The 26,757-nt window shown below is 43.1% G+C and overlaps 1 protein-coding gene across 1 annotated transcript in view; it reads right to left on the reverse strand.

The window, feature by feature from the left end:
* The window catches only part of LYST (lysosomal trafficking regulator), a 789,135-nt gene that overhangs the window by 141,058 nt on the left and 621,320 nt on the right, over positions 1 to 26,757 (reverse strand). The window contains exons 45-46 of the mRNA XM_073671457.1: positions 17,099 to 17,288; positions 8,281 to 8,417 (exon numbers count right to left, since the gene is read on the reverse strand). Of these exons, the coding sequence (XP_073527558.1) occupies positions 8,281 to 8,417; positions 17,099 to 17,288 (327 nt within the window). The remainder of the gene's footprint in view (positions 1 to 8,280; positions 8,418 to 17,098; positions 17,289 to 26,757) is intronic.

Below are 26,757 nucleotides of genomic sequence, written 5' to 3' on the forward strand. Positions count from 1 at the left end.
GAAACCCGAACGCTACCGGGGAAAATAAAGTTAATATCCCTCCCAGCAGCGGGGGTCTAAATGCCGGCGCAAGGCAGGTTCAGAACGCTATTAACCTGCAGGTTAAAGTGCAGGTTAATAGCGTTTTTTCATGTGACAGGTTCCCTTTAATAGAGAAAAATAGAAAAAGAAATATGATAATTGTTTATCGGTAATTTTGATTTTCCAGAACCATGACAGCACCATACAGAGAGAGAGGATGTCTGCCCCCAGGAACAGGAAACCTACCAAAATAAAATGGATGACACCTCTCTTCCTCCCCAGTGTGTTTACAGAGAATAAGAGGTAACCGCCTTGTTAAGACATCTATGCATACAACAATAGTTAACATTCACCTTATAGTGTTTACACAAACCAGTGTTTTTTTTTGTTTGTTTTTTTAAAAACAGGACATTTTCCACCACCAACGTGAAAGAAGAGGGAAAGGAAGTAGCACGGTGCTGTCATGGTTCTGGAAAATCAAATTACCGGTAAGCAATTATCATATTTACCCTTCACCATGACAGGACCGTACAGAGAGATTAATATAGATGAAATCCCTAGGGTGGGACCACTGCTGAAAGAACCTTTCTCCCAAAGGAAAGATCAGACAGCCCAAGATCCAACCTGTAGTGTCGGAAGAAGGTGGTCGGAGACGCCCAGATTACCGCTTTGCAAATATGGCAGCCGCGACCAATCAGCAGAGCGGGGTTTAAATGTGGCACCAATAATGCTGATTGGACCGGGGAGCGGCGCAGCCTGTGCGGCTACTTCCGCTGCGAGAAGCAGGGAGATGAGCGGCTGCTCGCAGCAGAAGCATCTCGACCGGCGGCGCCGCTCCCCGGGCCTTCGCTCACACTTGCCCTCCGGAGATCAGCGGGCCAAGCCGCTGATCTCCCGACGTTAGCCGCATGGAGGTGAGCGGCGCCGCCTGTCGGGGTACTTGTGCTGCCAGCAGCGGGGAGATGAGCGGCTAGCGCCGGTCATCTCCCTGCTGCATCGCCGCTGATCTACGTCCGGCAGATGAGCCGCTAACGGCCGCCATCTTTTTCTGAAATCCCGCGTCGCTGATTGGCCGCGGCAAGACCAATCAGCGACGCGGGATTTCCTGGACAGACAGACGGGATAAGACAATTATATATATATATATATATATATATATATATATATATACATACATACATACATACATACATACATACACATATATATATATATATATATATATATATACACACACACACATACACACTAGATGGTGGCCCGATTCTAATGCATCGGGTATTCTAGAATATGTATGTAGTTTATTCAGTCATCCTCATTGGAATATTTTCGATTATTACCCATTGGAAGACAGGAAGAGTAAATCGTGATAGAATACAGTAAAGAAGTATCTGTTCAGCGCGCTGTGACTGACAGAACTTGTCCAGTAAACGTGAGTGACCTACGTCGCGCTGTGATTGGGGGTTAAATTCCGCACCAATATCTCTGATTGGTCGCGGCCGGCTTTCGTAAATACCTCATGTTGCCAATACTGCTTGTGCGCGGCGCTATCGCTGACCGCGCACAGGCAGCACGTCACCCCCGGCAGCAGCCGGCTCTTGCTTCCGCTTACGTCACGACTATTTGCGGCTGCAGCCAGGGGTCTCCTGTTCCGCGTTCAACGGTGAGTGACGGGTTGTGGGCGGGGTTATGCCCCATCACACCCGGCATCCACCGCACGCCCATTCATTGACAGAGCGCGCGGTGGATGCCGGGCGCCACCCATCAGGGAATGCGTGGTTCAAATCCTGCGCCAATTCGCGGCCGGACTGCGCCTGTCGCTGATTGGTCGCGGGCGACTGGCGTGACCAATCAGCGACGCGGGATTTCCGTTACAGACAGAATTAGACGATTATATATATACACCGCGTGCAGAATTATTAGGCAAATGCGTATTTTGATCACTTTGATACTTTTTATACATGTTGTCCTACTCCAAGCTGCATAGGCTTGAGAGCCAACTACCAATTAAGTAAATCTGGTGATGTGCATCTCAGTAATGAGGTGGGGTGTTGACTAATGACATCAACACCCTATATAAGGTGTGCTTAATTATTAGGCAACTTCCTTTCCTTTGGCAAAATGGGTCAGAAGAGAGATTTGACTGGCTCTGAAAAGTCCAAAATTGTGAGATGTCTTGCAGAGGGATGCAGCAGTCTTGAAATTTCCAAACTTTTGAAGCGTGATCACCGAACAATCAAGCGTTTCATGGCAAATAGCCAACAGGGTCGCAAGAAGCGTGTTGTCCAAAAAAGGCGCAAAATAACTGTCCATGAATTAAGGAAAATCAAGCGTGAAGCTGCCAAGATGCCATTCGCCACCAGTTTTGCCATATTTCAGAGCTGCAACGTTACTGGAGTATCAAAAAGCACAAGGTGTGCTATACTCAGGGACATGGCCAAGGTAAGGAAGGCTGAAAAACAACCACCTTTGAACAAGAAACATAAGATTAAACGTCAAGAATGGGTCAAGAAATATCTTAAGACTGATTTTTCAAAGGTTTTATGGACTGATGAAATGAGCATGACTCTTGATGGGCCAGATGGATGGACCAGAGGCAAGACCAATAAAGGGCAGAGAGCTCCATTCCGACAGACACCAGCAAGGTGGAGGTGGGGTACTGGTTTCGGCTGGTATCAAAGATGAACTTGTGGGATCTTTTCGGGTTGAGGATGGAGTGAAGCTCAACTCCCAGACCTACTGCCAGTTTCTGGAAGACAACTTCTTCAAGCAGTGGTACAGGAAGAAGTCGGTATCGTTCAAGAAAAACATGATTTTCATGCAGGACAATGCTCCATCACATGCATCCAACTACTCCACAGAGTGGCTGGCCAGTAAAGGTCTAAAAGAAGAAAAAATAATGACATGGCCCCCTTGTTCACCTGATATGAACCCCATAGAGAACCTGTTGTCCATCATAAAATGTGAGATCTACAGGGAGGGAAAACAGTACACCTCTCGGAACAGTGTCTGGGAGGCTGTGGTGACTGCTGCACGCAATGTTGATCGAAAACAGATCAAGCAACTGACAGAATCTATGGATGGAAGGCGGTTGAGTGTCATCATAAAGAAAGGTGGCTATATTGATAACTAATTTTTTTTTGTTTTTGTTTTTGCATGTCAGATGTTTATTTCTAAATTTTTTGCACTGATATTGGTTTACCTGGTGAAAATAAACAAGTGAGATGGGATTATATTTGGTTTTTATTAAGTTGCCTAATAATTCTGCACAGTAATAGTTACCTGCACAAACAGATATCCTCCTAAAATAGCCAAATCTAAAAAAAAAACACTCCAACTTCCAAAAATATTAAGCTTGGATATTTATGAGTCTTTTCAGGTTGATTGAGAACATAGTTGTTGATCAATAATAAAAATAATTCTGCACACAGTGTATATATATGCATAAACAGTTTCCGTCAATAGACTATATGTTGCGGTGATCCGGAGGTGCCCGCCGACGTCGCAAGCTCTAGCTGGAGCAATAGTTTCCAGAAGGGTGTTCCCACCTCTCAGCCCAGCCCTCTGGCCGCCAGGGTTACAGGCACCGCACCTCACCAGGAGAAATCTCCCTAGGTATGTTCTGTAGGTATCCTCTTCCAGGAACAGGAAACCACACTGGGGAGGAAGAGAGGTGCCGCCCCTTTTATTTTGGTAGGTTTCCTGTTCCTGGGGGCGGATATCCTCTCTCTCTCTCTCTGTACAGTGCTGTCATGGTGAAGGGTAAAACAGCAATTCTGCTGTGTTTTTTAAGTTTTAAACTTATGCTATGCAGGTGTTGCACAAATAAAGTGTAACCTTTTTGCTATGGATGCGAGCGATTATACACAATTTTTATGCAACAAAAACAATGCAATTTCAACTTTTATGCAATAAATACACAATTTGGAAAATAGAATAATTTTGTTTTGATCACCATATTCTAAGAGTCATGAGTTTAAAATGTTTCCATCAACAAAGCTGGTCACTATATATTTTTTGCATAAAATCTAGTTTTCGGCGGTACCACTTTGAGCTACACAGTGTATGACTTTTAAATCACTTCTTAAAGGGAGCCTGTCACCAGCTTTGTGTCATAGCAGCTAAAAATATAAACTTATTCAGCGTCTGTGCTGCATTCCCTAAATCCTTCTATTAACCCCCTGACACTTCCTGTATACCCCCGAAAAACCTTTTTAATGTCTCCCACGCTGAATGCTAATCTTCTCAGTCAGGTCCGATGGGCGATGCTTCGCGCCTCTCCATCCCTCCTTCCCCCAGCTGCTGTTTGCTATCCTTCTGCTTTGATTTACATGGGTGATGCCTCCTGCGTCATCCAAATAGCGGGGTGAAATCCCACGCTTGCGCAGAGAAATCGCTGGCTCGCGTCTGTGCACTATGCTCTGCCCTACTGCAAGCAGAGAAGAAAACCTTAGTGTGCATGCGCACAGCAAGGGCCGCGGAATACTTCCGGTACGTGCACCGGAAAGACGTGTGCCAGCGCAGGCGCGCTTCTGTTTTTCGGCTTTGCCTGCAGTTGGGCAAAGCATACTGCGCATGCGCGAGCCGGCGATTTCTCTAAAAACTGCACGCCTCAAGGTGCTCAACACCACATTCAAGAAGTTTATTAACCCATCAGGTGCTTCACAGGAAATAATGGAATGTGAAAGGAAAAAATAAACATTTATCTTTTTTCACAAAAATGTTACTTTAGATCCAATTTTTTTTTACTTTCACAAGGGTAACAGGAGAATATTGACCCCAAAATTGATTGTGCAATTTCTCCTGAGCACGCCGACACCCAATATGTGGAGCAAAACTACTGATTGGGCGTACGGCTGGGCTCGGAAGGGGAGGAGCATCATTTGACTTTTTGAATGCAAAATTTGTTGGAATAATTAGCGGAACTCATGTCGCGTTTGCAGAGCCCATGATGTGCCTAAACAGAGGAAACATCCCACAAGTGACACTATTTTGGAGACTATACCCCTCAGGGAACTTATCTAGATGAGCTGTGAGCACCTTGAACACCCAAGTGCTCCACATAAGTTTAAAAGGTTGAGCCATGAAAATGAAAAAAAACAAACACTTTTTTGTTCCCACAAAAACGTTTTTTAACCATAAATTTAGCATTTTTATAACAGCAACAAGAAAACTTACACTGTACAATTTGTTGCGCAATTTCTTCTGAGTACATAGATACCCCATATGTAGGGGGAAAACTACTGTATGGGTGCACGGCAGAAAGGAAGGAGAGATGTTTTGGAACGCAGACTTTGATGGAATGGAATGTGAATGTCATGTCGTGTTGGAGAGCCCCTGTTGCGCATAAACAGTGGAAAACCCCCACAAGTGACCCCATTTTGGAAACAAGCTGTGTGGTGAGTACTTTGAACCCACAGGTGTATCACACAATTTGACAACGTTGATGTGTGAAAATGAAAAAATATATAATTTTTCCCACGAAAATGTTGTTTTAGCCCCAATTTTTTTCATTTTCATGAGGATAGCAGGAGAAAATGGACCACAAAATTTGTTGTGCAGTTTCTCCTGAGTACGCAGATACCCCATATGTGGTTGAAAACTACTTGTGAGGCACAGTGCAAAGCTCAGAAGAGAAGGAGTGCCATATTGGTGTTCAGACTTTGCTGGACTGGTTTGAGGGTGCCATGTCATATTGGGAAAGCCCATGATGTGCCAGAACAGCAGAACTCCCTATAAGAGTCCCCATTTTACAAACTACATCTTGCAATGAATTAATCTAGGGGTGCAGTGATAGTTTTTTTTTGCAGGACAACTTGATATTTTCAGCGGTACCATTTTTATTTACATTTGTCTTTTTGATCACATTTTATTCCACTTTTTGTCTGGCAGTATTATGATAAAGAATAATTTTTTAACTTGTTTTTTTTTAGACGGTGTTCATTAAAGGGGTTAATTATTGGGACAGGTTTTTAGGTTGGGTCTTTCCAGATGCAGCGATATCAAATGTGTGTACTTTTTTTGTTTATATATTTTTTTCATAAAAATATTTATTTATGGGTACTATATATACATGTGTATATGACTTTGTCCCACTATGAAACTTTCACTTTTTGCAGGCTGATTGCTTGTATAGCATAGAGATGCAGGAGCATTCCTATGCTATGCAAACTGTCAGCGCTGCACTGACAGGCAAACTCGTTAAATCATGCAATGAGCATTATCTAGCAACTTTGCCATCTCTGGTGACCCGAATCCAGTCATGACGACATCGGGTCACCATTGCAACGATCGGGGGCCACGCGATAACATCGCGGGTCTCCGATCCGAGCGCAGAGGGACTTTCTTCCTTCTGCCAGCTCGCTAAATGTTGCAGCATTTAGTGGGTTAAAGTGCCGTGCTGGGTGTCAGAATCAGCTGACACTCGGCGGCGATCGCGCGCACACAGCCTCTGTGCGCGCAACATCACCTGGGCGTGTCCATACATCTAAGGTCGGTAAGTACCTACCGACCTGGACATATGGATACGTCCAAGGTCATGAAGGGGTTAATCAAAACACATTTTATTGGTAAAACTGATATTTTTGAGCTTTCTTTAATGCAAACACATTTTAAAAAAATTATTAGTTCCACCAGGGAACTTGAACATGCAATCCTTTAATCACACAGATAATACTGGCAACTACAAATGTAGAAAAGTGTATTATCGATGTCTGCGAGTGTTAAGGCTTGCTCACAAAGTCGATGATTCTCTCGTGTGAGAGAATCTAGCTGATTATGCTAATGACATCCGATCCGAGTGTGCTCTGATCCTCTTGAAGAGAGAATCACAGCACAGGTGCAAAGGAGATGTAGAATGTAATTTCTCTATCTTCTCCATTGTCTCTGTGTAAGTACATCGGACTGACCTCGAGTGCAGTCTGATGTTTCATATGTACCCATAGACTTGAATGGTTGCACGTGAGCCGATCATCAGAGGCACTCAGAGCATGCTGTGAATGTTTTCTCATGCCAAATATGCATGAGAAAAAAATCGCAGATCTGCACGGTCCCATAGGATAACATTGGGCTGAGTGCTATCCGATAAAACATTGCATAGCACTCACCCATGTTATACGGCAGTGTTAGCGAACCCCTATACTCACAATCAACATATTGGACCTTACTTCTGGCAGAATCTGATGGGCTTACACATATGGCAGACCCAGAAGGTGTTGTTAGATCTACGATTGCCATTACAACCCATCGAAAACCTGCAGTAGAGCTGTAGGGATGCAAATAGAGTGGCAAAGTTGGACACTCCCCCTTTCAAACTACTCATATGCTGCGGTCATCACTGACAGTGGTATCTGAAGGTTAAGGTTAATTTCCCACAAATTGGTTTTTGGTGAGTTTTTGACGCTGCATATTTTAACTGAGCACAAAAAATGCAGCGTCTTCAGTTCTAGCGATGTGGATGGGATTTATAGAAATCTCATGCCCACTGTTCTTTTTTTTAATTAGCATAAACTGATAATAATATTTTTATTTATATAACGCCAACATATTCCGCAGCGCTTTACAATTCAATTTACATACATTATCATCACTGTCCCCATTGGGGCTCACAAGCTACATTCCCTATCAGTATGTCTTTGGAGTGTGGGAGGAAACCAGAGAACCTGGAGGAAACCCACGCAAACACGGGAAGAACATACAAACTCCTTGCAGATGTTGTCCTTGGTGGGATTTGAACCCAGGACCCCAGCACTGCAAAGCAACAGTGCTATCCACTGAGCCACTGTGCTGCCCTGTGGTGTGAGCTTAAAATATGCAACATGTCAATTTCTCTTGTGAGTACACTGAGTTTTATGTGCACATTTTCCCATTAAAATTAAATTAAATGAACATCCACTGTTAAAAAACGCATGACTATCAAAGTTTTGTCAAAGCCAAATACCAGGAAGTATAAAAAACAAATCAGCTTTATTTAAAACATGGCACACTAAAAAGAAACAAAAACCACAGCGTCAAATACAATTGCATGTAAAAAAAAAAATGTCACAAATGCAATGAATAAAACGCAAGCAATCTAAGTTACATAACAAGTGTAGAAATGCTGCGGAAAATGTGCAACATCTAAAACTCACCAAATACTATTAGTATTGACTATTAAAGGTGCTGTGGATTTTTTTTTTGAGACACCTCTACATACAATCAATTCTCATTCGTATAAGATCGGAATTTTCCTTTAAAAGTAAGTAAAAGTAAAAATGTTACCTTATGCAGTTCAGAACACTGAATAAAGTTTACGGGAGGCTCACTCTGTTTGCTTTTCAGTCTCAGAATATTATCAGGATATCCCCAGCTTAGTATTGCAGACCATTGGATATCAGTGCTATGCATACTTCGAACACCTAAACAAGGAGAGTACGGTTTTACTTTGAAGCACTGGTTTATTAAATGACTTTTCTAAAAAAACGGGATCGAATATGAGAATTATAAAGTACGTTTTATTCCATGTTAATTTACCTCTGCTCTTGGAAAAATGTGCATTGTAGTCACAATTATTCACAAACTGCACTATAATAGTATATCACAGAGGGTAGTACCCTTCACAGCAATATATTTTACAACATTTGTAGAGAAAAATGTGGTATTAAACAGCAAAGATATCACTTAAGGTGAAAAGAATGTGTTTATCTCTTCACACCAACATAACTGGGTTGTCAAGAGAGTTACTAATTTACTTTAACCCCTTTACCCCAAGGCTGTTTTCACCTTCATGACCAGGCCAAATTTTACAATTTTGACCACTGTCACTTTATGAGATAATAACTCTGGAACGCTTCAACGGATCCCCCTGATTCTGAGATTGTTTTCTCGTGACATATTGTACTTCAGGATAGTGGTAAAATTTCTTCGATATCACTTGAGTTTATTTATGATAAAAACAGAAAGTTGGCAAACATTTTGAAAACGATGAAATTTTCAAACTTTTGATTGTTATGCCCTTAAATCAGAGAGATATGTCACACAAAAAGTACATAAATAACATTTCCCACATGTGTATTTTACATCAGCAAATCAGGGGCCAGTGACGTGCATGCTTCTCGTTCACACCCTGCGCATGCGCAAAGAGCCTATAACGCGAGGTACGCTTTTTTCGCTACCGGCCCCATTTTTCCCTGCAGTGGTCTAGTACGCAGGTGCCTGTGGTACAGTGACTCCCCGGAGTCTGTGCACTAGACCACTGCACACAGTATTTAATATAAGGGCAGCACTGAGGGAAGTGAGGAAAAGCCAAACTCTGCTACAAAAGGAAGGTTGTAGAAGAAAGTTTCATGTCACAGGTCATACACCATGGCAAGACTGAGCATTAGTGATGATCGAGCATGCTCGTTGCTCAAGATTTACTCACATGTATTAAAGCCGTCAAACAGTCGCAAATCATGTTCACGGAGCGACGAAAGCTTAACCCCCGAGCACGCTGAAGATAATAGGTGCTTGCCCGAGCATGCTCGTAAATCTCGAGCAACGAGCATGCTCGATCATCACTACTGAGCACAGCAACAAGACACAAGGTAATTATTCTGCATCAGCTAGGTCTATCCCAAGCAAAGATTTCAAAGATTGGGGTTTCAAGATGTGCTGTTCAAGATTTTTTGAAGACGCACCAAGAAATTGTCAATGTTGAGAATTCTAGAAGCAATGATAGACAAAGGACTTTTTATTATAGTCTAGGAAATCCTAAAGCTTCCAAAGGGAGAGATAATGGTGGGTGCTTAAAGATTCCCTTCAAGCAGCTTCAGGATCACTGGCCAGGTAAAATGTATTGTTTAGTTGATGAGGCAGCATAAAACACAGATGGACTCCCGGTTTTACAGTTGACGCCTGTGTTACACAGAATACACAATATTACGCAAAGGAGAATTATCTGATTCATACAACCTCAGAGCAGAACATGAAAACATGACTATTTTTTCCTATTTCTATTTTTCCCTGAACAATACAAAATTAATTCATATCAGCAACACCTTTAAAGAGAAGCGCTCACCAGAAAATTACCTATTGTTTTAATCAGGATTTTGGGGTAAATGCATTTTTAAAAAAATTGCAATGTTTTTATTAATTTATTTTTTATGTTGATATAACTATAGGAGCTTGTTTTTTGCGAGAAGAGTAATAATTTTGAATGACACTATTCTGTTTACCATATAATGCTATATTTTGGGGATTTGATGAACGTCTGTGGAAAAAATCCCTTTTTGCTGCAGATTTCATTATCAGTTTATTCTAAAACATATAACTTTGCCATTCACCTTTCCAAGCAAGCCTACTTTACCACCCTCATCATCTCACAATCCAGTAATCCTAAACAACACTTTGACACTTTTCTTTCCTTTTCAGTCCTAAAGTGATGGCCCTTATCGCTAACCTCCGTGCTGGCGCTCTGGCCAATTATTTTCTAGGAAAAATTTACCATATCAGACAGGAAATTGTCTCAGGTCCCCTAATATCATGCAACCTCTTCTATACCCGGCTCCTCGCTTCTTTTCACTTTACAATGTGCACCAGTGACTCTATTCACTCTCACCTGCTCTGCCAGTCCTATGGAATGCACTAAAACGGACAATTTGGTTAATTCCCACTATACACAGTTTTAAGCGTGCCTTAAAAATGCATTTCTTGACTGGCCTACCACCTTATCGCACTAATCTAACTCTTTTCTGTTCTCTCTTTCAATTTTTTTCTCTGAGCCTGATCCCTACTATTCATCTGTTTCCACTCTCTCCATGCACTCAATAGCACTTTGTATCTGTACTGATATAGATTTTGGCTGATGACCGCTTCATGCAGCGTTATTTGAAGGTCCGTATTTTTTATATTGATGGCTGGACCATGCACTAAAACACGGGCATACACTGACAGTGGAGGGTCCCTGTGCAGGACTTTTGTCTGGGCCCCCCTATCAAGCCCCACCCACATATATACACGCACATTAATATTTATATCCCCTTAACGACCTTGGGTCTTTCTGTTTTTGTGTTTTCATTTTTTGCTCCCCTTCTTCCCAGAGCCAGAACTTTTTTAATTTTCGGTCAATATGGCCATGTGAGGGCTTATTTTTTGCGGGACGAGTTGTACTTTTAAACTCCATCACTGGTTTTACCATATCATGTACTGGAAAATGGGAAAAAAATTCCAAGTGCGGCAAAAATGCAAAAAAAATGCAATTCCACAGTTGTTTTTTGGGTCCTTTTTTTTATTTTCCGAGACCTGTAGCGTCTCCATTTTTCGGGATCTGGGGCCGGGTGAGGGCTTATTTTTTGCGTGCCGGACTGTCGTTTTTATTGATACCAAATTGGGGTAGATCCGATGTTTTGATCGCCTGTTATTGCATTTTATTGCAACGTTGCAGCGACCAAAAAAAACGTAATTCTGGCGTTTAAAATTTTTTTCTCGTTACGCCGTTTACCGATCGGATTAATTTTTTTTTTATATTGATAGATCGTGCGATTCTGAACACGGCGATACCAAATATGTGTATGTGTTGTTTTTTTTTTTTTTAATTATTTTATTTTGAATGGGGCGAAAGGGGGGTGTTTTAAACTTTTATATATTTTTTTAATATTTTTAAAAACATTTTTTACACTTTCTGCATGCTTCAATAGTCTTCATAGGAGACTAGAAGCTGCAGTTTCCTGATCGTTTCTACTGCTTACCGGCTGAGCAGATTGGCTGTATGCAGGAGAAATACTCCTGTGCTATGAGCGCCGACCACTAGGTGGCGCTCATAGCTAGCGAGACATGACAACCACAGGGGTCTGCTGCAGACCCTGGGTTGTCATGCCAACCCATCGGTGACCCGCGATCACGTGACGGGGTTACCGATGGGCGGGGCCTAGGAAGCGCTTCCCGGAAGCGCGAGTTGAATGCCGCTGTCAGAGATTGACAGCGGCATTTAAGTGGTTAACAATTGTGGGTGGATCGCGATTACACCCGCGGCTGTTGCGGGCACACGTCAGCTGTAAATATCAGCTGACATGTGCCCGGTTCAGTGCGGGCTCAGCGCCGGAGCCCCCGCTGAACCGGCCTTTCCGACTTGGTGCGTACTATTACTGACCAGGTCGGAAAGGGGATATTCACATTGAGCACAATATAATATAATATGTCCATTTACACATTATACATACTTGTACTTGTACATAGTACACACATGCACAAAATAATATGTATATTGTCATGCACTAGTTCGCATCACTAGACGATTTTCTTTCCACTTTTTCCTTCAAAGTTATAAGGACTTGTTTTTTTGTGAGACGAGCTGTAATTTTGTTAAGTGTCATTTTTACAAACTTACAAACCCGTGTGTATATATATATATATATATATATATATATATATATATATATATATATATATATATATATATATATATATATACATATACATATATATATATATATGCTACTGAACCCGGGTGGCGAGCATTTTTATTGGTATGTGGTCTCCAATGCTGGTATGGGCTGCCCCTCCTGGTATTTGTGCTGCCACCATCCAGTCCCCACCATTCTATCCTGGTATGCATGGCAACCCTCATCACCAGCCTGGTACGCATGGCAACCCTCATCCCCATCTTGGCACGCATGGCACCCCTCATCCCTATCTTGGTATGCATGGCACCCCCCATTCCTATCTTGGTACGCATGGCACCCCTCATCCCTATCTTGGTATGCATGGCACCCCCCATTCCTATCTTGGTGTGCATGGCACCCCTCATCCCCAATCCTCGTATGCATGGCTCCCTCATCCCCAATCCTCGTATGCATGGCACCCCTCATCCCTATCTTGGTATGCATGGCACCCCTCATCCCTATCTTGGTATGCATGGCACCCCTCATCCCCAAATCCTGGTATGCATGGCACCCCTCATCCCCAATCCTGGTATGCATGGCACCCCTCATCCCCAATCCTGGTATGCATGGCACCCCTCATCCCCAATCCTGGTATGCACGGCACCCCTCATCCCCAATCCTGGTATGCACGGCACCCCTCATCCCCAATCCTGGTATGCACGGCACCCCTCATCCCCAATCCTGGTATGCATGGCACCCCTCATCCCCAATCCTGGTATGCATGGCACCCCTCATCCCCAATCCTGGTATGCATGGCACCCCTCATCCCCAATCCTGGTATGCACGGCACCCCTCATCCCCAATCCTGGTATGCATGGCACCCCTCATCCCCCAATCCTGGTATGCATGGTCCACTCACCCCCCAATCCTGGTATGCATGGTCCCCTCACCTCCCAATCCTGGTATGCATGGTCCCCTCACCTCCCAATCCTGGTATGCATGGTCCCCTCACCCCCCCAATCCTGGTATGCATGGTCCCCTCACCCCCCAATCATGGTATGTGTGGTACCCCTCATCCCCCACTCCAGGTATGCATGATCCCCTCAACTCCCAATCCTGATATGCACAGTCCCCTCACCCCACAATCCTGATATGTATGGTACCCCTCATCCCCCCAATCCTGGTATGTGTGGCCCCCTCAACCCCCAATCCTGGTATGTATGGCACCCCTCATCCCTTTCACGCTGCACACACATACAAAAAAATAAACATTTATATTCACCTTTCTTCCCTGTGCTCCAGCGCTGCTGTGTCCTGTTCAGCCGGAGGCGCTGTCCGGCGCCATTTTGCTGAAGACACACTGCAAATGTGTCTTCAGTAAAATGGCCCCGGATAGCGCTATGTGCATGCGCCGATTCCGACGCCTCAATCCTGCCCCGGTCTCCAGCGAAGAGAGGCGCCGCGGCAAAGTTCCTGCCAGTCAGGTAAGTTTTTAAGTATGGCGCCAGAGATCGCGGTATCCATTCAGTGTCTACGCATACTGTGATGTCCGGAGCCATACACACTCCTCTTACCTGTAATGGCTCCATGCGGTCTTCTGTCTGGAGCCAGACTGCGCAGGCGTGTCACGCTTGCGCAGTCTATAAAGGCTTCAGAGACATGCATCTCCCGTTATATTATAGATATATATACAGTGTATATATATATATATATATATATATACAGTGCCTACAAGTAGTATTCAACCCCCTGCAGATTTAGCTGGTTTGATAAGATGCAAATAAGTTAGAGCCTTCAAACTGCAAACGAGAGTAGGTTTTATGAACAGAAGCATAAATCTTACAAACCAAAAAGTTATGTTGCTCAGTTGAATTTTATTAAATTTTAAACATAAAAGTGTGGGTCAATTATTATTCAACCCCTATGTTTAATATTTTGTGGAATAACCCTTGTTTGCAATTACAGCTAATAATCGTCTTTTATAAGACCTGATCAGGCCGGCACAGGTCTGTGGAGTTATCTTGGCCCACTCCTCCATGCAGATCTTCTCCAAGTTATCTAGGTTCTTTGGGTGTCTCATGTGGACTTTATTCTTGAGCTCCTTCCACAAGTTTTCAATTGGGTTAAGGTCAGGAGACTGACTAGGCCACTCCAACACCTTGACTTTTTCCCTCTTGAACCAGGCCTTGGTTTTCTTGGCTGTGTGCTTTGGGTCGTTGTCTTGTTGGAAGATGAAATTACGACCCATCTTAAGATCCTTGATGGAGGAGCGGAGGATCTTGGCCAAAATCTCCAGGTAGGCCGTGCTATCCATCTTCTCATGGATGCGGACCAGATAGCCAGGCCCCTTGGCAGAGAAACAGCCCCACAGCATGATGCTGCCACCACCATGCTTGACTGTAGGGATGGTATTCTTGGGGTCGTATGCAGTGCCATCCAGTCTCCAAACGTCACGTGTGTGGTTGGCACCAAAGATCTCGATCTTGGTCTCATCAGACCATAGAACCTTGAACCAGTCTGTCTCAGAGTCCTCCAAGTGATCATGAGCAAACTGTAGACGAGCCTTGACATGACGCTTTGAAAGTAAAGGTACCTTACGGGCTCGTCTGGAACGGAGACCATTGCGGTGGAGTACGTTACTTATGGTATTGACTGAAACCAATGTCCCCACTGCCATGAGATCTTCCCGGAGCTCCTTCCTTGTTGTCCTTGGGTTAGCCTTGACTCTTCGGACAAGCCTGGCCTCGGCACGGGAGGACACTTTCAAAGGCTGTCCTGGCCGTGGAAGGCTAACAGTAGTTCCATAAGCCTTCCACTTACGGATGATGCTCCCAACAGTGGAGACAGGTAGGCCCAACTCCTTGGAAAGGGTTTTGTACCCCTTGCCAGCCTTGTGACCCTCCAAGATCTTGTCTCTGATGGCCTTGGAATGCTCCTTTGTCTTTCCCATGTTGACCATGTCTGAGTGCTGTTCACAAGTTTGGGGAGGGTCTTAAATAGTCAGAAAAGGCTGGCAAAAGAGATCTTTAATCCACACATGTGAAGCTCATTATTCTTGGTGCCTGAACTACTTCTTAATACTTTAGGGGGACCAAACAGAATTCTTGAGGTTTGAGGGGTTGAATAATAAATGACACTCTGAATTAACTTTTAACGTTTTAAAAAAAAAAACAAAAAAAAAAAAACAAAAACAAAATTTGCTGCAGTGCATTTTCCACTTCCAGGCTGATCTACAGTACAAATGTCACAATGCCAAGTTAATTCCGCATGTGTCAACCAGCTAAATCTGCAGGGGGTTGAATACTACTTGTAGGCACTGTATATATATATATATATATATATATATATATATATATATATATATATATATATATATATATATATATATATATATATATATCTGTTACAGATTTGTTAATTTTTTTATGTAATTAGGACAAAATAACATGACCATTGTTTAAGCTATTTACCTGTGTAATGGTGGCTGCTTCTGCTGGGTTTGGCCTCACCTCCTGGACCCCCTCCATACATGGGGACGCAACATAGGACATTCTATTATGTCCTATGTTGCAAAATGGTTACATTTATATGAAGAGTTTTAACAGTTCGGGATCATTCAAACGATTGTATATTCGGTCCGGCTGCAGTTAGTAAAGCTCGACAGTACACTGACCGCATATACAGTTGTCTGAATGAATGAATCAGTGCGTACATACAATTTTTCACATGGATCAACGGCTTGCGTGAAAAAAATGGCAGCATGAAGCAGTCTGGTGTTTTATAGACCAAGCTAGTGCATGTCATTAGCAAGTAGCATTCAACTCCTTTGCTATTCACACAGAGCCAGTCACATCTGCAATTGGGGGACATGCCTGGTCTTCCGTTAGGTGACCACTGCTGACAACATGCTCATTAACCCCATCACCCCTGGGCGATTTTCTTTTTTTCTTCGGTTTTGTTTTTTCCTCCCCTTCTTCCAAGAGCCATAACTTTGTTATTTTTCCATCAATATGGCCATATGAGGGCTTGTTTTTTGCGGGACAAGTTGTACTTTTGAATGACACCATTCATTCTACCTCATAGTGTACCAGAAAATGGGAAAAAAATTCCAAGTGCATTGAAATTGCAATAAAAAGTGCAATTTCACAATTGTTTTTTGGTTTTTTTATTTACCATGTTCACTAAATGGTAAAACTGACCTGGAAATATGATTCCCCAGATCAGTATGTGTAAGCAAATACCAAACATAAATAAAAATAAATTATGTAAGTGGTGAAAACAAAATTGGAAATTTGTTAAAGAACTTTTTCATTTTTCTGTCCATAGAGCTGTATGTTTTTTTCGCATGTTGAGTAGTGATGCGTAAGGTGTTATCCGAGCACACTTGAGTCATAACCGAGTATCTTCTTGTGTGCTCGAAAAATATGTTTGAGTCGCCGCAGCTACATGTCTCGTGGCTGTTAGACAGCCACAACACATGCAGGGATTGCCTGTTGATTAGACAGCTGACTAGGTTAGGACTCGAGCGTGCTCGGATAACCTCTTATCTGAGCACATTCGTGCATCACTAATGTTGAGCCATTTTGTCATGGATTTTCAAAGTAAACACACCAGTCTCATCAGGTCTCAGAGATCTATTTATTAATGTATGCAGTTTGCATTGTCAAATCAGTTGACAGATCAGCTAAATGGTCAAAAATCTCCCAGTTCACAAAAGGGTAAAAAATAAACATAATTACCTTGTTCCTTGCTGTAACTCATCATTAGGCAGAATTTTCTTGATAGTCCACATATAGCTTTAGTGGGCAAAGCCTGTAACGATCCAAATATTTCTCCATGAGGCTGACTGAAGCAGACAGTGGGATCTGGAGCACTTGGAGAACCAACAAATTCACCCCATTTCAGTCCTCGTATCCAAGGTAATGGACTCTGTCATTTCAAGAAATTGAGCTTTAATCCACAATTTAAAGCTGTTTACCATACATGAAAAATGACAATCAAGTGTAAAGAAATGAAATATATAACATACAAGTAAAAAAACAATTATTCATCTAGATCCGCCATAGCTGAAAATATTGATTATCAATACGATACCACTCAAATAGTAGATTAGGCAGCAAGTGATAAGTCAGCTCAACCAACCAAAATTGTTCATAGGAAGTAGTAAAGACAGACTGTCCGCAACATTTGTACATCTAATATGTAAATTCATTTACTTGAGTTTTTTAATTGTGCTTTTGATAGTTTTTTTTTTTACATGAGTTACTATCATGTTTTGGATGCTGCGCTTTTTGTATGTCACGTTTGTTACAACAGCACCGGCGCCCCTGCACGTATCCCCTTCCTCTACCCTGCAGGGACCCGGCGGGTTCACATACCCGTCTGCGCTCCCCCGGCTTCTCTCACCTCCCACGACCTGCGAAAGGCACGCAGGTCTCCTGGGAAAGTGTTTAGGGTGCACGCACTCCCTGCTTATTAAAGGGGCTGTGCGCGTGCTTCTGAAAATGTCCCCAGCAAATGGCTGGGAGACTGTCACGACTCTTACTGGGTATGCCAGGACCAGGGGCCCTTTCCCTGTTCCTAACGCTAGGGGTGCCCTAGCTGGCCCCGTTTCCCGGATTACTTCTGAAGGTGAAGACGCAAGGGCCACGTACTTTGTCTGAGCTCCTCAATCCACCCTCAGTCTGTTCCATCCCCCAACTCAGGGAAGAGGGAAGTAGTAGTGTATGGCAATACACTAACCAGATTAACAGGGTAATACAAACAGGGATAAAGGAAAATGCCAATCAAAAAAATATATGCACACAAACAACAGAGGGTAACACCGTCAGTGGAAGATGGGGAAAAACCTAAGTAGGAGGAGGAGAAGATTAACCCACAACCAAAACCACACAACAGTGTTAGATAAATCCACCAAAAGCCTTCTCAAACAACAACAAACCACCAAACTTCTGAACCATATGCAGCAATAAAGCTAGCTCTGGCAATGACTGTTTGCCAGAGCCCAGAATATATTGGTGAGGGGAGTGGCTAACAGTGAACAACTGGGAGTGGCAAGGCAGGAGCTCACAGCTAAGCAGATTAACCCCTGCACTGCTAAAAGAAGCCTGCACCATTTAATATGAAGGTGAAAGGCTTCTAATGAGTGCAGGAGTAGGAGAAATCAGACGCTGCGGTCTTCTGGCGCCTCTCTGACGTGGTAAGCATGTGACAGAGACATTAGGTATTAAAGGTACCTTCTCCAAAGGGGAGGTGCCTTAGCAACTTTAGTAATCAGTATACTTCCTGTTACCTAGTTATAAGGTCCCTGTGCTCTCTGAATCTGATCCTGTCTGCACCTATACCCGAACCCATCCTGCCTGTGCCTACTCCTGTTCCTGATCCATCAGAACCAGCACCTGTGATCTGTGACCGTCCTGTGTTCCTTATTATGCATCTGTCTATCTGCCATATCCCTCCTGCTATACCATTTCCTGGACGGTCCTGCTTCCCTGTCCCTTTGGGGTCAGCTGCCATGGCTCCAGAGTCAGTCTTGAGGTAGCACCTGGCATCCATCTGGGTTCAAGTCTAACCACACCATCAGGGGCTCTAGTGAAGAACCAGATGTTCGATTAGTTACACCCCTCCAGGCTCTCTCCGGACCTCGGCACAGTAGTTCCACAACCATGTGCGTAACAATGTTTTAACTAAAGCTGCTTTCTTTTTACTAATTCCTGGTATTAGGTTTTGACAAAACTTTATGGATACAGTCAAGTGTAGTTTACATGCATCTATAGTGAGTTTCCACAGCGGAAACACATTAAAAACACATTTGCATTTTTTACCCATGGATTTTCTGCATCTACTGCAATTCTATTCAGAAAGTCCGCACATAAAACTCGACTAACAAGCAAGAGAAATGAACATGTTGCAGATTTAAAAAAAGCAAAGCATCTATAAATCCCATCGACTTTGCTGGAAGGGTAAAATGCTGCGTTATTTGTGCAGTGAAAATACACAGGATCAAAAACTCACCAAAAACTCAGTGGGAGAACTTATAGAGGTTGGCCCCTACTTTTTTATTGCTGGCTTATCATTAGGATAGGCCATCAACATCTGATTAGTGGGGTTGTGACACCCAGTACCCTCACGGATCAGCAGTTACCGGCGCCAGCAGAAAGTTCTCAGATGCTGCCGGAACACAGCAGCTCCGTCATTTCTTTACTGTCCATGGCACTATGTGAACAGGTAATGACATTTTATGTGCTGATGGTGAGCTGTAGTTCATTGTTCATTTGAGCTAAGATGACAAAAGCTTATTTTCCTTTTGCAGAGCTTGTGCACTAAAAAAGATTAGTCAGCAGGCAAGTGAAAAGGAGTTCTCACACCGAGATGACTGCACATAGAATCACAACCAGTTCTTTCATATGATATTGAGCCTCCTTCACCAACAGTGGTTGCTGTATCATCTTCTCCCAAACTGACAGAAGAAAATAGAATTAGTCTTAACGGTAATTCGGTTTCTAAGATCCTCCACGACAGCACCACCTGGAGGTTGCCTCCCCATCCTAATTAGGGACAGGAAACACAAGAGGTTAAATAGCCCCTCCCCTATACTATACCCAGTGTTTTCAAAGGACCACACAAGACGAATGCTTCAATAATATTTTATTAACACTAAGGAGTTTTTCTGAAAGATCAACAAAGGGTGGGATTTACCCGTGCTGTCGTGGAGGGTCTTAGAAACCGAATTACTGGTAAGACTAATTCTATTTTCTCCAATCCCCTCCACGACAGCACCACCTGGAGCAATACTAAAGAATGAATTTAGGGAGGGACAAGCGCCTGAAGGATTTTCCTTTCAAATGCTAGGTCTCTATTTGACATTACATCCAATCTATAATGTTTAGGAAAGGTTTGGACAGATGACCATGTAGCTGCCCTGCAAATCTGATCGACGGATGCACTAGCCTTTTCAGCCCAGGAGACAGACATGGCTCTGGTGGAATGAGTTTTCAAGGATTCTGGAGGAAGTAAATCTTGATTTTTGAATGCCTCACAAATCACTTTTTTAATCCAATTTGCCAGCGTGTTTTTGGAGATTTTCTTCCCTTTGTTGGGGCCTCCATATTGTATAAATAGGCTCTGATCCTTTCTCCACGACTCAGTCTGACTTAAGTAGAAGATGATAGCCCTTCTAACATCCATCGAGTGGAACTCCTCTTCCCTGCTATTTGATGGATTCTCACAAAAGGATGGAAGGATTATAGGCTGAGACATATGGAATTCAGATGAGACTTTGGGAAGAAATGAAGGCTCCAACTGGAGGATGATTCTGTCTTCCAGTACTTGAAAGTAAGGCTCTCTGATAGAAAGTGCTTGAATTTCCCCCACTCTCCAAGCTGTATTCAGGGCTATCAACAATGCTGCTTTCCATGACAGCTTGTCTATTTGAGATTCAGATATTGGCTCGAAAGGTTGCATGGTAAGACCTTTAAGAACCGTATTAAGATTCCAAGGTGGAACATTCCTTGCTCCCTTCGGGTTCATTCGTGATGCAGCCATCATGAATCTCCTAATCCATCTGTTTTGGGCCAAGTCAGTATCAAAATAGGAGCTTAGGGCTGAAATCTGGACCTGAAGAGTGCTTGGTCTTAATCCTTTAGACCAGTGTTTCCCAAACCCCATCCTCACGGCCCCCCACAGGTCATGTTTTCAGGATCTCCTTAGTATTGCACAGGTGAGGGAATTCCTGATGCCTTGATGATACTTCAATCACCTGTGTAATACTAAGGAGATCCTGAAAAAATGACCTGTGGGGGGCCGTGAGGATGGGGTTTGGAAAACACTGCTTTAGACAAACTGTTTTGTAAAAAATCCAGAATCTTAGACATATTCATCATTCTGTCTATTGCAATCCCCATTAGGAAATGAGCTCCATTATTGACAATGCTATCCAGTGTACATCTTGCCACATGTATGTATTCCTTGAACAGTCGGTCGGGGTTGCTTACTGCTGCGCGAGATGTGTGCACGTTGTGCGTTTGGAAGCCCAGATACTGGATCTAAACGAGCAGCTGGCAACACTGAGATCCATTGACAACATGGAAAGGAGTCTGCTGCTCACTGAGCAGCAGCTCATTGGGGTAGATGTGGGGGAGGGTGGTAGTCGGGAGCTGCAGGACAGTGAGGTCGCTAGTTGGGTGACAGTTAGAAGGGGTGGTAGAGGGAAGAGTGCCAGGGAGGCTAGTCCTGATCTGGCACACCCCAATAAGTTTGCAAAGTTGGCAGATGAGGGGAGTGACGGTACAGGGGTAGCACTACTGCAGCAATGCATGTCTCTTGAAAGCCGGAGGAGTGTCAGCTCCAGTAAAGAGGGAAATAGGAGAGTAGGGCAGGCCAGGCAGGTGCTGGTAGTGGGGGACTCAATTATCAGGGGAACAGATAGGGCAATCTGTCACAAAGACAGGGATCGTCGAACAGTGTGCTGCCTACCTGGCGCTCGAGTCCGGGCGGAGAAAGTGGCTAGAAGGTTGGAGGAGTGTTTAAACTAGGGATTGGGGGGGAGGGTATTCATTTTATAGGTGGGGAAGATAGTGCAGATAGTGACCTGGGCACAAATAAAGAAATTGGGGGTGGGGTTAGAACTGTCAATAAAGTAAGAAGGAATAGAGGTACAGAGAGATACATAAAATGCATGTACACTAATGCCAGAAGCCTCACCAACAAAATAGAGGAATTAGAATTAATTTTGTTGGAAAATAATTATGACATGGTAGGGATATCTGAGACGTGGCTGGATGAGACCCATGACTGGGCATTTAATTTACAGGGCTATAGTCTGTTCAGAAATGACCGTACAAACAAGCGAGGGGGGGGGTGTTTATATGTAAAATCATCCTTAAAACCTGTCTTGCGGGAGGATATATGTGAATCTAATGAAAATGTAGAGTCCCTGTGGGTGGAGATAAGGGGAGGGGGAAAAAATAATAAATTACTGATAGGGGTTTGTTATAAGTCTCCAAAAATAATGGAAGTAGCGGAGAATATCCTCGTAAAGCAAATAGATGAAGCAGCGACTCAAGGAGAAGTCATTATTATGGGAGACTTCAACTACCCTGAAATACATTGGGGGACAGAAACATGTAGTTCAAGCAAAGGTAATAGGTTTTTGACAACTATGAGAGACAATTACCCTTCACAACTGGTTTGGGACCCAACAAGAAGGGGGGCACTGCTAGACCTAATATTAACCAATAAGCCAGACCACAGATCAAATATACGGGTTGGGGTCACTTGGGTAATAGTGATCACAAAATAATACGTTTTCATGTAACCTTTAATAAGACGTGTAGTAGAGGGGTTACAAGGACACTAAACTATAGGAAGGCAAATTTCCAACGGTTAAGAGATGATCTTAGTGCAATAAACTGGGACGATATCCTGAGACATAAAGCTACACAAAGCAAATGGGAGACATTTATTAACATCCTGAATAGGACCTGTGCACAATATGTACCCTTTGGGAATAAACATGCTAGAAATAGGAGGAAACCACTATGGCTAAATAGAGCTGTAAGGGGCGCAATAAGTGACAAAAAGAAAGCATTTAGAGAACTAAAGCAAGTAGGTAGTGATGAGGCATTAACTAAATATAGAAAATTAAATAAATTATGTAAAAAACAAATCAAGGCAGCAAAGATTGAGGCAGAGAGAATCATTGCCAGAGAAAGTAAAAATAACCCCAAAATATTCTTTAACTACATAAATAGTAAAAAACTAAAAAATGATAGTGTTGGCCCCCTTAAAAATAGTCTGGGTGAAATGGTGGATGAGGATGAGGAAAACCAATATGCTAAATGATTTTTTTTCAACCGCATTTACACAAGAAAATCGCATGACAGAAAACATGATCAGTGAGAACAAAAATTCTCCATTAAATGTCACTTGCTTAACCCAGCAGGAAGTACGGCGGCGTCTAAAAATCACTAAAGTTGACAAATCCCCCGGCCCGGATGGGATACACCCGCGAGTACTGCAGGAATTAAGTAATGTCATAGATAGACCATTATTTTTAATCTTTAAAGATTCCATAATAACAGGGTCTGTACCACAGGACTGGCATATAGCAAATGTGGTGCCAATATTCAAAAAGGGGACAAAAACTGAACTTGGAAATTATAGGCCGATAAGCTTAACCTCTACTGTGGGTAAAATCCTGGAGGGTTTCCTAAGAGATGCTATAATAGAGTATCTGAAGAAGAATAACCTCATGACCCAATATCAACATGGGTTTACGAGGGACCGTTCCTGTCAAACTAATCTGATCAGTTTTTATGAGGAGGCAAGTTCCGGACTGGACCAAGGAAATGCAGTGGATGTTGTGTATATGGACTTTTCAAAAGCTTTTGATACGGTTCCACACAAAAGGTTGATACATAAAATGAGAACAATGGGGATAGGGGAAAATATATGTATGTGGGTTAAGAATTGGCTCAGTGATAGGAAACAAAGGGTGGTTATTAATGGAAAACACTCAGACTGGGTCTTAGTTAACAGTAGGGTACCACAGGGGTCAGTATTGGGCCCCCTTCTTTTTAACATATTTATTAATGACCTTGTAGGGGGCATACAGAGTATTATTTCAATATCTACAGATGACACTAAACTCTGCAGGGTAATCAATACAGAGGAGGACAATTTTATATTACAGGAGGATCTATGTAAACTAGAAGCTTGGGCTGATAAATGGCAAATGAGCTTTAATGGGGATAAATGTAAGGTAATGCACTTGGGCAGAGGAAATAAAATGTATAATTATATGCTTAATTGTAAAACACTGGGCAAAACTGTAACTGAAAAAGACCTGGGTGTATTGGTGGACGACAAGCTCACGTTTAGTGGCCAGTGTCAGGCTGCTGCTACAAAGGCAAATAAAATAATGGGATGCATTAAAAGAGGCATAGATGCTCATGAGGAGAACATAATTTTACCTCTATACAAGTCATTAGTGCGACCACACTTAGAATACTGTGTACAGTTCTGGTCTCCGGTGTATAAGAAAGACATAGCTGAACTAGAGCGGGTGCAGAGAAGAGCGATCAAGGTTATTAGAGGACTGGGGGGTCTGCAATACCAAGACAGGTTATTACACTTGGGGTTATTTACTGTGGAAAAAAGAAGGCTTAGGGGTGATCTTATTACTATGTACAAGTATATGAGGGGACAGTACAAAGACCTTTCTACTGATCTTTTTACTCGGAGGCCTGAGACGGGGACAAGGGGGCATCTTCTACGTCTGGAGGAAAGAAGGTTTAATCATAATCAAGATTCTTTACTGTAAGAGCAGTGAGACTATGGAACTCTCTGCAGCATGATGTTGTAATGAGTGATTCACTGTTAACATTTAAGAAGGGCACGGATGCCTTTCTTGAAAAGTATAATATTACAGGTTATAAATACTAGATTCCTTGATAGGGCGTTGATCCAGGGAACTAGTCTGATTGTCGTATGGAGTCGGGAAAGAATTTTTTTCCCCAATGTGGAGCTTAGTGTTTGCCACATGGGTTTTTTTTGCCTTCCTCTGGATCAACATGTTAGGCTATGGGTTGAACTAGATGGACTTAGTCTTCCTTCAACCTTAAAAACTATGTTATGTAATATATTATATTCGGCTGAAAGTGATCTAGTGTATGAGGGTCATACCATAGCTTGAAGGTCTTCCAGATCTTTCCATAAATGGAGTTTGTGACCTGCTTCCTGCAGTGTATGGATCACCTCCTCTGAAAAGCCTCTGGCTTTTAGGATGGTGGCTTCAGAAGCCAGACTGCTAAGGACAGATTTTGAGGGGTCGGATGGTAGATCGTACCCTGATGCAGCAGATCGTGTATCTGAGGAAGAATCAGCGGATCTGCCACCTTCAAACTGTTCAATATTCCGAACCATGCTCTTTTGGGCCATATCGGAGGTATGAGGATTGTTTTTACTCATTCGGCCCTGATTTTTTGTAAAGTCATTGGTAACAACGGAATTGGGGGAAACACATACGCGAGTCTGACATTCCAAGGATGAGCAAACGCGTCTATCCCCGCTGCTGGATCCTTGGGGTCCAGGGAGAAAAAGGTTTTTGCTTTTGAGTTCTCGTGGTTTGCGAACAGATCCATTTCTGGATTTCCCCATTTCTGTACAACCATATGGAATATCTTCCAGTTCAGACTCCATTCTCCCGGATGAATGTCCTTTCTGCTTAATAAATCTGCCTGATAATTGTCGGAGCCCTTCAGGTGCAGAGCCGACAGGGATAGGAGATGAAGCTCTGCCCAGTGAAAGATCCTTTCTGAGATTAATTGCAGGTTTCTGTTCTTTGTGCTTCCCTGATGTCTCAGGTGGGCTACCGTTGTCATATTGTCCGAGTATATTCCGACATGCGACCCCTGGAGTAGGGACTCGGCTGCCAGAAGGGTCTCTTCCACTGCTTTCAATTCTCTTAAGTTCGAGGACTGATCTGCAATTTCTTGTGACCAAATTCCCTGAAAGGCCACCTGGGAGACTACAGCTCCACATCCCCTCTTGCTGGCGTCTGTCTTAACTGATACAAATGGATGCTGAAACCATACTGTTCCTTTCTCCAGATTTCTCGGACAAAGCCACCACCTTAAAGATACTTTCACCTGCTCTGGTAGATGAATCCTACCGGTGAGGGAACTTAGAGATCTGTCCCAGTGGGAAAGGATGAAGCTCTGGAGAAACCTTGTATGTGCTTGAGCCCAAGGTATCGCTTGAAAAGAGGAAGTCATGGTCCCCATGACGGACATGGCGAATCTTATTGAGACCTTGTTCTCGTTCATTAGTGCACGGACTTTTGACCTCAGCTGAATTTGCTTTTGCCTTATCAAAAACGAAGCTTGCTGCTGGGAATCTAGAAGAATCCCCAAAAAGGTCTTCTTGGTGGAGGGAAGTAGATCGAACTTGTCGCGATTTATCAGCCATCCCAATGATTCCAGAGTATGAAGAGTCATCTGGAGGTGCTTCTCCAATATTGGGGCTGAGGGAGCTATTAATAAAAAATCGTCCAAATATGGGACGATACCGATATCTCGTCTTCTTACAAAAGCCACCACTTCCGCCATGAGCTTCGTCAACAAGAGGGGTGCCGACAAAATCCCGAAGGGAAGCAGGTTGAACTGAAAATTATGTATTCTTTGATTTTGACTTACAGCAAATCTGAGGAACTTCCTGTAAGAAGGATGAATTGGCACATGGTAGTACCCCTCTTGCAGGTCTATTGTTGCCATCACAAAATCTTCCCCAATCAGTGGAATTGTGGACTTTAAAGATTCCATCTTGAACCTTCTGTATTTTACATATTGGTTGAGACATTTCAGATTGAGAATTATCCTGTAGGCACCTGACGCCTTTT

The sequence above is a fragment of the Phyllobates terribilis genome, unplaced genomic scaffold (assembly GCF_046119375.1).
Source record: "Phyllobates terribilis strain yellow unplaced genomic scaffold, ASM4611937v1 Scaffold_3__8_contigs__length_932513732, whole genome shotgun sequence".
Taxonomy (NCBI): Eukaryota; Metazoa; Chordata; class Amphibia; order Anura; family Dendrobatidae; genus Phyllobates; species Phyllobates terribilis.